This window comes from Mustela erminea, chromosome 4, assembly GCF_009829155.1.
Source record: "Mustela erminea isolate mMusErm1 chromosome 4, mMusErm1.Pri, whole genome shotgun sequence".
Taxonomy (NCBI): domain Eukaryota; kingdom Metazoa; phylum Chordata; class Mammalia; order Carnivora; family Mustelidae; genus Mustela; species Mustela erminea.
In genome coordinates, this window is record NC_045617.1 from 136,580,708 (window position 1) to 136,593,347 (window position 12,640).

The 12,640-nt window shown below is 41.5% G+C and overlaps 1 protein-coding gene across 5 annotated transcripts in view; it reads left to right on the forward strand.

The window, feature by feature from the left end:
- The first annotated feature begins 3,921 nt into the window (after positions 1 to 3,921).
- Positions 3,922 to 12,640, forward strand: part of PHACTR1 (phosphatase and actin regulator 1) — a 553,820-nt gene continuing 545,101 nt past the window's right edge. Inside the window, exons 1-3 of one of the 5 annotated variants that reach the window (XM_032341117.1) lie at positions 3,922 to 4,033; positions 4,612 to 4,660; positions 5,862 to 6,014. In XM_032341117.1, the coding sequence (XP_032197008.1) occupies positions 5,912 to 6,014 (103 nt within the window). In that variant the 5' untranslated portion in view covers positions 3,922 to 4,033; positions 4,612 to 4,660; positions 5,862 to 5,911. Of the gene's footprint in view, positions 4,034 to 4,601; positions 4,661 to 5,342; positions 5,524 to 5,861; positions 6,015 to 12,640 lie in introns of those variants that run through there. The other 4 variants (XM_032341122.1, XM_032341119.1, XM_032341118.1 and 1 more) reach the window with 4 other exon arrangements.

Consider the following 12,640-nt stretch of genomic DNA (forward strand, 5'->3'; position numbering starts at 1 on the left):
AAGACTGAATTGCTCTCACCTCATCAGTGCCTGAACAGATGAGGAGGTGTTTCTTACAAGTGAGCAAAGAAAGTAGTCTCTTGAGATGGAATTTACTCCTGGTGAGGATGCTGTGAAGACTGTCGAACGACAGCAATGGATTAAGAATCTTACATAAACTTAGTCAATCAAGCAGCAGCAGGGTTGGAGAGGATTGGCTCCAATTCGGAAAGATGTTCTACTGTGGGTAAAATGCTTATCCAACAGCATCACAAGCTACAGAGAAATCGTTCATGGGAGGAAGACTCAATCGATGTGGCAAACTTCATTGTTGTCTTATTTTCAGAACTAGCCCCAATCAGCTCACCTTTAGCAACCATCAACATGGAGGCAAGACCTTCCATCGGCAAAAAGATTGCAAACTGTGAAAGCTCAGATGATGGTTAACATTGTTTAGCACTGACGTATCTTTAAATTAAGATATGTATATTGGGTTTCTTTTAGACATAATGTTATTATATACTGAATAAACTATAATATAGTGTAAACAACACTGGGAAACCAAAAATTCACTTGCCTTGCTATATTGTGATATTTTCTTCATTGCAGTAATCTGAAACTGACCCTGCACTATCTCCAAGGTATGCCTATACCTGGCACCTTATACATGAGGGAGGCCTCAAAACATGACTACATGCTTACATAGAATACAGTTAGGCTCCTCTCCCTGTGAAATTTTGTCTTCCCCAGTCTACCTTTCTGGCCCTCGTGGCCTTGTTTAGCTTTCCAACTATCATCAAAACCTTCTCACAAGAAAAGTCTGGAAATTCATTTACTTTAAAGTAAAAGTAACCGATGATGGCTTAAAGTGTTTCGTCTCAGGAAGAGTTCAATATGGATAAAACCTCACATAAAATCTTTGCAGTCTCCTACCACTGAATGACAATCCTTAGTGAGCAGGGAAGGTGAGACTGCTTTTGAGGGATGGTTGAGAGAGTGCCTTGCCAAGCAGAGAGAAACCACAGCTATGGCAACATATTCTGAGATCAACTATTTGCAGAAATAGATGAATATACTATTTTCTACTCTTGTTTAGTGAGTTAGCACTTAACCAAAGATTTTCAACCTAGGGACCCGACCAAGGAATCCAAAATGCTCCGACACTTTAAGAGATCGTCTAATATTTTAAAATTATAGTTGGGTTTGAAAGAGAAACTTACCCAAGATTTCATGCCGAGAAAAGGCAGAACTTCATATAGTTCAACACAAATACAAAATATTGTCGACTAGAGAGCTCTAGAATACAGTGAAGCAACTAAACAAGTAAAATTATAAACTTGTCAATAACACAAAACTCTTCATCTCTTAGTAAAGAGTAAACCCAGACGGATGGAAGTCAATGCAATGATACCAAAAGAACAAAAAAAACAGTTGTCTACTTACAAATCATATAACCTCCTTTACCAAAACGTCTGGGTCTTACGCCATCCAACAGAATAAATAACTATACCCCAAAAATAAACTAATAGAAGCTGATATCTTTCTTGGTCTCCAGATTCCATCTTTATTATTTTTTAAAGATTTTATTTGTTTATTTAACAGAGAGAAAGATCGCAAGTAGGCAGAGAGGTAGACAGAGAGAGAGGGAGAAGCAGGCTCCCCGCCGAGCAGAGAGCCCGATGCAGGGCTCAATCCCAGAACCCTAAGATCATGACCTGAGCCGAAGGCAGAGGCTTAACCCACTGAGCCACCCAGGTGCCCCTCCAGATTCCATCTTGAAATATACCTCCATTTTGAATAAATCAAATACCGCTTTTCTTTGTATATAGAACATTCATACACACATGCTCTTGTCACCAAAGTGAACAAAAAGTATACATATCTGTGCCATGTCATGTAGTTGTAATAATCCTAGATTATTTCTTTCAGTCTTAGGGTTCCAAACTTCCATATTATGACGCCTTGGTGTAAAAGATATAATTCTACTTTAGCTTCTTTTAAAATAATTTTTTATTTCTTGCTTACTCGGATATGTTAACATTATCTGAGTTAACTTTTTGAACTGATGTCTTAAAGATGATTTGGGCAGAATTGTTCAGTGCTACATAAGTGCTAGTCTGAATCCTTGCTCTAACCTTGCCTTCTGGTTCTATTGTACCTCAGAACAATGGACCATTATAAATGTTGCTTTTGAGCAGATTAAAGTTACAAAACAGAGCTGAGCTGATCAGTTTGTGGCATTGGCTTTTAAACATTACAGTGCTTCCCACCTTTAAAAATAATTCCTCACCCAGATATTCTTACATGTAATCTATATCTATGCTTTCAGAGAGTAAAAGCATTTTTTGAAAATCTATTTCAGAAGCTGGTCATATTATGTTTAAAAAAAAAAAACAGTTGTTCATTATTTAGTAAAATGAAGTTCTCATTTTGCAAGTTAAGAAATATCCCCTTCCCAAATATATTTCTTTCTCTAAATTGAAATTTCCTCTCTGAGTTTTCTTAAATCATAGCCCGTTCATACTGCATGTACATTTTGTAAGACACTTCAAATTTACCTTTCTTGGTTAAGCTTCCAGAAATGATTTACTTCCAGAACTACCCCCCAAACTCTGAGAATCAACTCTATTTTTCAGATTTCCCATTTAGCATCTCTGTCTTCAATCACACATTTATCTGTGCTCACCTAAATGTTTGGTGTTTGTCAAGCAGCAGTAGATTGGGCATTCTCTCTCCCCATCTCTCTCTCTCTCTCTATCTCTCTCTCTCTCTCTCTCTCTCACTTATGAGTCATTACAATTTCAGCAGATTCACAATAGAGAGTTCAGAACCTGTCGCCCACACCTCACTGTAAAAGAAACCAGAAGACAGCTTTCTCCTCTTGCAAATGTCAAGTGTTCTCGCATATCTCCATTGGAGGCTGAATAGAAATGTAACCTTAGAAAAGTAAGTCCTTGGGTCTGGGGCAAAGCTTTGTGTATTCTATTCCAAAGTGGACTTTCCCTACAAGAACATAGAATTGGTAGTTTTAGTTTCCTTTCATCAGGCTTAACTCAGCAGCCCGAGCTTGGTATCTGATTTGTCCTGATTGGGTGGGAGAGCCCACAAGACAGACAGCAGGAGATTTTCCGGTTCGTCTCAAAAGCAGCTGGAAGAACTGTGTCTATGGGAAGCCGGGAGTGTGGTGGTCTTACATCCAAGACTTCTCAAATGTATCTTCTTTTTTCTTAACAATCCAACACACCACACACCATGCCACACTTATTAACTAATTCTTCTTGGTCAACAAAGGGTCAAAAACCCATCAGGCTTGCATTTGGCTCTCATTATGCCTTTCATGAGCACATCTCCAAGTATTGTGTCTAAAAGTCCTTTCGGAGGTTTGCTAGGAAGGATATCCCACCAGAATAAGCTCAGGTATCTAACCAAAGTTTCCTTTTGCTGTTGGGTTTATTTTGTTACATTCAGACAGAAAAAAAATGCATTTAGACAGATTGGCATGATTTGGGCTGGAGCTTTGACCAAGCAATCAGAGGCAGGAAGGGGAAGAAAGGCCAGAGGAGAGGTAGGGGTTGAAATCAGATGTTCATTTTATATTTCACTCCAGAAAACAGCTCACGATTATAATTACCCACCTTGTTTTGCAGCTCAGAATAAAAGTGGCGTTGCACCAACCCCTACCCAAGCAGCCATCGTGATTAGAAAGTACTCCACACCTTGGAGAACTGAGGAGACATGAGCATAATTTTAAATGCAAATTAAACTGAGGGGGTAGCAGAGAGAACACATAAAAGACAGTAAAACAAAACCTTTCAATTTTCTTAAATTAGCAGTCTAATGTGTTTTAAAGAGCAGCTCCACTCAGATCTCCTCTTAGGGGTTGCATTTCATCATAATATAAAATGGGCCAATCCATCACTTGCCTCTGCTCAGTGCTCTCGAATTGAGATTGAAGGGAAAATTAGAAGCTGTTCATTTGGGCTCCCGTGCTCAGCAGCATCGCACAGCGTCATCAGGAGCTCTGGGTGTCCTGCTGCAAGAGGCCAACAAGTGCGTGAGTATCTGCTAACTTCAAGACTCTTCCTTTCCTGTCTCATTTCTGGCCACCTTTCTTTTCTGGGGGGTGGGGGGACAGCTCCCAAAAGAGCATGTTATAATGCATTTTTTAAAAGCTGGGAAATTTCAGGCAGCTTTTTCAGCTTCTTCCAGTGACTGAGTCGCAGAAGGAAAGAGAGTTATTTTCAGCCGAGACGCTGGTGACTGATCTATGTATTAATTATAACAGGGGAACATTTAACATATGCTAAGCTCAAACGGCCATTCCCTGCAACCCATAGCCAGCATCAGGGTAGGAAGTGGGTGCCCCCCCCCAACAATTTCTAGACAACTTTTCGATCCTATTAATGGTTTAATCATGTAATTCGGTTGCAATTGCAAATCGAAGTGTGACTTGGGGCTATAAACATAAATTAGTAAAGCCAAAACCCGTTTTTCAATGACGATGACACTTCTCTGCGTAAGAGACGGAAGGGGTGATGGGGAATGGACCACATGATGGTTACATGTAGATTTTGATGGTGATGATTTTGTGCCCAAGTTTTATATGGGAAACTGGTCATTTTCTTCCTTCAGAGTGGAGGATACAAAGAGGCTGAGACTGGCGTCACCTTCTGTTGCTAAGGTAACATGCTCTGGCTATTTTATGTGATAAAGGAGGTCTACTGGACTGTATACATTATTCATCGCTGTTCTAATCAAACAATCAAAATTGTTTACTTTCATCGGGAATTTAGTGAGATCAAAGACACTCCAGCTGAAATTCTTCTTGGTTTTACTGCCGGCAGTTAGTCCTTGATTTTTTTTTTTTTTTCCTCTTGCAGTAAGTATGATTTGCTCTTGGGATTACCTTTGGGAATTTTTTAAAGTTTCCTCTTACCAGATTTGGGTTCTTAAATTAAAATATTCACTGTTAGAAAGAGGAACGAATTGGATTAGCTTTCTGAGCTCAATTTGAATGACTTGGTCTTATGAATTCTTTCCAAAAACATCCTGCAGAAAGAGAGATACTTCATTTGTGCAAGTATCAGGGAGAGGTTACATATGCTAAAAAGAACCCAGCTGGCTGAATGCTTTTTAATAAGTGCATCAGCTTCCTGACAGGCCAGTGCATGATGACATCCTGGGGATCCTTGTCCCCCAAACCAGGATTCTTTCTCAAAAGCAGCCTGGGTCATGGGCAAGCAGGTGATGATCCTGGAGCACTTTATAAAATGTGCTGAAGGGAAGCGCCAAAAGGGAAGGAATCCAAGGCATTTTTATAGCAAACATGTCAGCATGTGTCATAAATGCACAGCACCTCTAAGTGGAGGCTCGGATTCCCAGGCGATTCTCCCCGTTCTAAGGGAATTGGAACTCCCTGGACCGAAGATCAGTTCAGAACGCTGACACTTAACAGAGCCATTCCTCAGACAGATCTTTTGAAAACGGATAGCATATGAATTTAACAGCCTATTTTTCCAGTTAATAAATAACAAGGAAAAACTGGTATGTTATTTCTCTTTAGCTTGAATCATCTGGATTTTTTTTTTCTGAGTAGAATATATTTCCTTTAATGAATGTTGATTAAATGTTGCATGTTCTCTTACAGTAGAAGAGCTATGTTGAGGGTGGGTTTAGAACTGGAACTCTCAAATGAGGGAGGATTATAATGGGATATTTCTTATTCCAAAATTGTTAATATGTATATATTATTATAATATATAACAAATATAATACATTGCATATATATATATATATGTTTATACACACACACACACAGACATGGTTTTAAACATCTATTTGACAGTCTAAAATATTGTGAATTTTTTTTTCCTTTTCCATAGGCACACAAGTGACTATTTTGTCTTGAAACTCTGCTTTGAGAACATCAAGGATGGATTATCCCAAAATGGATTATTTTCTGGATGTCGAGTCTGCTCATAGACTCTTGGATGTTGAGTCAGCTCAAAGATTCTTCTACAGTCAAGGAGCTCAAGGTAATACAATGGGAGCAAGAGAGGAAAGTCCTCTCGGATGCATGTTGGTTTTATACTGACAGCTGGCTGTCTACTGCAGCAGCTGTAGCTCTACTGCAGAGGGTCGGTAATTGGGATTACTAAATCGAAAATGAATCTCTACCAAACTGTTGCTGAAATTGAGGCAGGCACATAATAGAATGGATAAACGCAAACTTCTTGGATGTGGTTTAAAAAAAAAAAAAAGAAAAGAAAAAAGCATCCTACCCAACTTTTGACACAAATGCCCCTAGGACAACTAGGTTAGAAAATGATTTCCCACTTCCTTGCACCCAAGGCATAGGTATCCAGAAAGGTATCTGGAATGCTTCCCCATCCCTGCCCCATCCCAGGAAAGGTTAAGTTTGCAGCCACTACACTTGAGGAGATCTAGGGCACCCTGACCTGTCTGACTAAACTCCAGGTGGGTTAGGGGCTCCCAAGATCAGCTTTGTGCTTCTAGAGCTGCCTCATCTGTTTTAAATAAATTCTGTTACTGCTCTGGGAATTAGCAGAGCACCCAGAGAGCAGTAAGAAGCATGCCTGTTGTGAAGTATGGTTGATATGTGCATTTTTATTGATATTTTAATTTTATTGATATGTGCATATTACAAGATGGTCAGCGAGGCTCTGGTTGGCTGGCTTTTCCTGTTCCGCGGTGCACTGAGGATGTTTTGCGAGTGCATTGGAAAGAAGCTGGAGTGTCTTATGGCATCTCCTGATAGGCAGGAGATTTTTAAAAAAACATATTTTCTCTTTTCTACGGAATGTTTAGGGTGTTCAGTCAAGGCTCTCTGATAATGGGCATCTCCTGCACAGTATAAGGGATACACTGAAGAGAAAGCCGATGACCGTATTCTTAAAGAGAAAAGTAGTCAAATTCTTGGAAGTCGTAAGGCAGAACTGAGAAGGAGTGCTGTTTGGGGACTCTCACTGTTAGGTGGTGACAGGTACTTCACACGGGGCACTGGTGAAATCTGCTTTGGCTTTCCCAGAGGTCTCCTCTGCACTGGTTTTACCTCACTGGTAAGCCGATTTCCCATGGCAACCTCGAGGGTTTTCAAGCCTCCTTCTCTGGTTCCATTTTCCTGGGTATGATCCAGGCTTCTTAAAGCCAGGAGGGGCTGGACAATGATCTGGTTGATTTGCTCGGGTCAGTGTGCTCATCAGCAGAACTTAAATTAGCAAAAGTGATAGAACAGCTAATTCTCCCTGTGTCTCTGATTGTACGTAGTCAGCAAATGCTCCTCTCAGCCACCTACAGAGACATGAATATGTTACTCAAGTAGGAGACAAGGGAGAGACTGGCCAGAACCTCCAGCCTCCTCTGAGTCTGCAAGTAAGAAGATGCTAGAAGTAGATGGAGAAAAGGGGCTGAGGCTCAGTCCCCATCTCCAGACCCGTGTTTCAACATCACCGCGTCTGATGCGTTCAGTCTGAGCGGGACAATAATGTTCAGTGGTGGGGTCACCTACCTGAGCTGCGTAATCATCAGCAGAGAAAGGGAGTCGAGTTCATTCACAGTATTAAAGATGCCCACTTTGCCTGGCAGTTGAAGCTTTTCAGAAGCCTGTGGGCTCCGGGCTTCCACGGAAGGAAAGCAGGCAGGGTGTGGGAGGCTCTGAGGACTCAAAGCAGCCTGGTGGTTGTCAGCAGATGGAGTTTGGGGGTGGAGTGGTCAGAATTGTCACCATCCGTGACTGTGGTTTAGACAGCAGAGCTGGAATGACTAGAAAATGCAGGGGAGGTGGCAGCATAAGCCATTGGAGCTCCTGAGAGCACGTTCATTTTAAGGTAATCGAACGGCGTTCCAGTCAAAGGATCTTGAATTCGTAGTAAGGTGGAGGGGTCCCTAAACATCATCTATTTCGATTTTTTAAAACCTCAGCCTTCCTGAATCAGCTACCCAGGTGTACAGCCGAGGAGTTTGCATTTTAAGCAAGAGCCCCGGTGATGATTACCTAGCAGCACATCAGTCTAGGGGCCCACACTGAAGGACCAGTCCACCCAATCCAGTTTCTCTCCTGCCTTCCTGGCACAGGAACCCCTTCCTCTGCATTAGAGACAGGATCACCCAGTGGTTGCAGACCCTGGACCCTGACTGCCGGGGTTCAAATCGCGGGTCTGCCACGGTGAACCTGGACAAGCTCAGCTCCCCCTGAAAAAGACAGAAGAAACCATAACAGTGCCCAGGTCCTCAGCTGCTAAGAGCCTTAATGAAGTAAGATTTAAAGTGCTGAAACTGTCTGCCACATAGATGCTACACATCAGCAAATCAATAAAATAAACATCCCTGGCAAAATGCTATCCCCTCCTCTGTTTGAAATTTCATAAGGAAGCCACTGCCAAACAAGAACACAGCCTGAAAGAAGCGTAATCTCCTATTTTTAGCAAAAAAGAAAAAAAGAAAGAAAGAAAATTAAATTTTCCATGAATTATAAAACACGGTGATGATTTTCTTGTCACATCAAAACCCAACTCCAGGCAAAATTGAAAAGTAGTGAGTTTGTCTTGGTATTCCCTATCCACCTGGTCCTTCTTTTCACATGACAAGTGAGGATCCCCCCACTTCTCCATATGCCTTCCCCAGAGCTGGACCACGTAGGACCGGTGAACCCCCGTCTCCTCTCCAGGAGCTCTGCTGCCACGGCAATACGGGGCTTTTCACTACACCACCCCAGGTGTAGTGACACGTAGTCACTACTAGTGACCCACTTGGTATAGACTCCTTAGAATTTCCCCGACAACCAGTTCCTGGGCCTGATAAAGAGCTAGGGTGAGTGGACAGAGGCCTGAGGACCACGGCCTGCTTTCCTCCCTTGCAGAAACAGGTGTATGTGTTTGAGTAGAGATTCTGAGCACCAGTGAAAAGGGGGCAGCTTGGGAGCCAGCTCTTGGGAAAGGCATTTGAGGCAATTAGGGCTTCGTGCTCCGGATGAAACACCGCACACAGCAGCTCTCTTCCTGGCCAACCCAGCCCAGGGACAGGTGCATGGTAGATTAAGTAACCCCGATCCGACACCTGCTTCTAAAAGGTCTAACTGGGAGCACAGAGTGGAGCTGAGCACCCAGAATTTGGGTGACCAGGGATTTGATCCACTCAACTGGAGGGTGATGATTGCCTTTTTGAGTTGTCCACTCTCAAAGTCATGGCGATACCATTGTAGACTGATCAAGGGTTCTTGCAGGTGTAAATACTCTTGCAAGGGGAAGCAAGAACATCTCAGTTTTATTTTTCCATAGTACCATCCTTATATCAGTTTTGTTTACAAGTTCATAAACTTCTTAGAAACCAACCCCTTTTCTATTAATGACATCCAAAATGTCATTAATTCCACAATACTGGAATTATAATGCTTTTGATCCCATCACAGTTATTTTTCTATTCTTTTTGGAAAGTGGCAAAGGCCTGCCTCTAAGTAGAAGATGTTTTTAGCTAGTCAAAGCCAGAGAAGTCCCAGAAGGTGAAAAAGAAGGACAAAAGCCATCCGGTCTATTGCAGGACAGATTCTTCTGAAAGTCCCAGAGGATTTCAAGTCAGTCATTGGCTCTGTGGACCTTCATTTTTCTTCAGTTTGGTCCTGAGGTAGGGAAGCACCCCTCTGGGGACTCTGTTTTGGAAAGCATGATGTGTTGCAGAGAGCAGAAAAAAATCCAAGGTCACCCTGTTCATTATCCATCAGTGAAGGAAGCTCTCCCAATTAATCTGTGAGTGCTTCGTCAACAGGAAAAGCTGCTTACCTAGAGGGAAGTCCGTGAAGGTCTCCATTAACTCAAAAGAATTCTTGAGGTTGCAGATACATACGGCATAGAGATCAGCCATGTCCTGACAACATGGAACTTGAGTTCTCCCATCTTCCAGGTTTCTATGATGACTCACACACATTACTTTTGTCCCTGTCATTTTTTTACTGAACAATTGCATTGGAAGGGAAGGATCACAAAACTAGCGTCGTAGGATTTTCAGGTTGAAAGGGACATTGTATACATGGGTGATTCTCCTGGCTGCTCCTAGAACCAAGTGAAATGGAATTTGTGAGGGACAGACCCAGATCCCAGGACTGCATTACCAAAGAGCCACTGGGCTACTAGGATGAACGCCAAAGGTTGAGAACCATTGTTATGGATCGTTAATCACATGCTATTGAGAGGGTGGTCCTGAACTAGCACTATGGGCTTCATCTCGGGGCTAGTTAGAGATGCAGAATCTCAGGCATCCTAAACCTAGAGAAGCAGAACCTACATTTGAACAAGATTTCCAGGCAATTTATGTTAGTTCAAGAAACAATGACTGAATCCAGAGCATCTTAGAAACACCTGGTGAGATTTTATGAACTCAGGACTGGAGTCCCACAACAGAACAATTAAATCAGAATCTTTGGTAGTGAGCCTTATACTTGGGAATCGTTTTAATTGTTCCTGGTGATTCAAATGTGCAACCAGGACTCAGATCTACTGACCTCTTGTTTTAGTGAAGGAGGTTTTAGCACATCGTGCAGCTATTCTTGCCTGAGGATCTTTCTCTATCTAGGTCCTTCCCTTAAATAAATCTTCAGCATTGGAAAGGTGCAAATGGACTTTTTTTAAAAAAAGGATTGGGCTATGTATGGGTGCTACCATGTTCATATTCACTGTATCCATTAATCCTCAAAGAAACTTTAGGAAAGAGGAATTATGATGCTTATTTCACGGATTAGGAAAGCAGCATGGCCAGGATTTGAATTCCAGTATTTCTGACTCCAATGATCCCATAGGCAGTGAAGGAAACATTCATGACCAAATCACACTCCTGGCTATGATGAAGCTCAAGGTGGTTCCGCCACGTGCCCAGATCACACAGTTTCCAGAGAGACGGTGGCCACACACACCTACGACCTCCTTGCTACACTAAGTTTCTTTTCTCCAAGACCATCAAAAAATTTAGACAATTAAATTTCCTTCCAAGAGGAAAATACATTAAAAGGCAGCCAAATGACTAAAGTCACTAGGCAATCAAATTTATGAATCCTGTTCACAATTTCCCCTCTTTTATCTTTTAAAATAATTCTTGGCATTGGAACTAGGTACTATACTCATTACATCATAGAGCATCTTCTCTGTCTTGTCCAACAAAGGGAAATGCTACTTTTGACAACTGATGGATGCCACAGTTAGCAGCTAAAGTCTCTTCAATTTGCATTTGGAAATGGAGAGGAATTCATTTAAACCCTCTCTCTCAAATATTTCCTCCACCTTTTGCCCATCCTGTGAAATCTGTCAGAACTGCTATCTCTTCAATCTTCAGCTTTGAATTAAATGTACTCTAAACCTAAACTCTAAATCTCTGGGACTTCTGACACGGCCCCAAGAGACAAGAACATTTGATTACAACTCAATTCGTTGCAAATCATTGACAATAGTCATCAGCACAAAATATACTCATGCTATTTCCTTTCCTGTGCTTCATACAAGACCCAACCCAGTGTCAACTCTCTGTGAAGCCTTGCCTGACTTTTCTAGGCCTTTCTTTCCACTGCGTTCTATTCATGCCTACATTATAGCCTTTGTTATACTGTGTTATTCAACTTTCACCACTTACTAGCTGCATGAACTTACATAAATGGCTTCATATCTCTGAGCGTCATCAAAATGGACATAACCCTAGCTTCAAATTCATAGGGATTTTTGAGAATTAATGAAGGTGTGCTTATAAAGTGTTCAGTACATTATTTATTATTATTGATTAATCATTGGTGCTTTTGTTTAATTATTACTGGTGTCTGTTACCTACCTAGAGAGTGGTGATCTCCCTAAATACCATTTTCTGGGTGCCTAGTATCATCCTTGGTATAGAGTAGGAGAATTAAGATGTTGTAAATGTCTCTGTTGAACTCAAGGAATGGGAATGCTTAAATCTCCATTACAAAGAGATACTCAGGATTCAGGGAAAGAACTAAAGAACTCTTGACAATTGAATATCTGGAAAATAGAAACTTCTAGGACCTTTAAAGAATTCAAATCTTTAGTTGAAAATAAGAGGCTGCTGAAGGCCAAAGGGAGAGACAGGTAAAAAACAATTTTCAAATACATACAGGTGTAAGAAATGAAGAACGTTATCAACTTTGCTAGATCTCCCATAAAACAAAAGTAATTTAAAAAGCAAAAGCAAAAAGAAAATACAGCAGGAGAGATTTTGTGTACCGTTGAGGAGCATTAACCTTTTATATAGATTTACAGGTCCCCTGGACTTGTTCTTAAAAGAGCTCTTTAATATATGAGTCTGTGATGACTGAGTTTTTATTCTACCTAAAAGTAGAATTATGGAATAGGTGACCAGTCTACATTTGCTCCGCTGAACTTAAGTGACATTTGTTCAAAAGCTGTTCAGAACATGTTCAAGAAACTATCTCTGAGCTATCTCTCAGCTGAGATACATTTTCCCTTCCTTCCTGAGATCCTTACTGCCTAATCCAGTACTTACATTCTGTGGTTGACGAACCCCAAACCAGCCTCCTTCACACCCCTGCTTCTGGACAGACCCAATGGAAGGTGGCTGGAGATACCCACCTAATCCCAGGCTGGAGACACCCACTTTGAGAACCACTTCCTGGAAGCCTGTCCATGGTGCT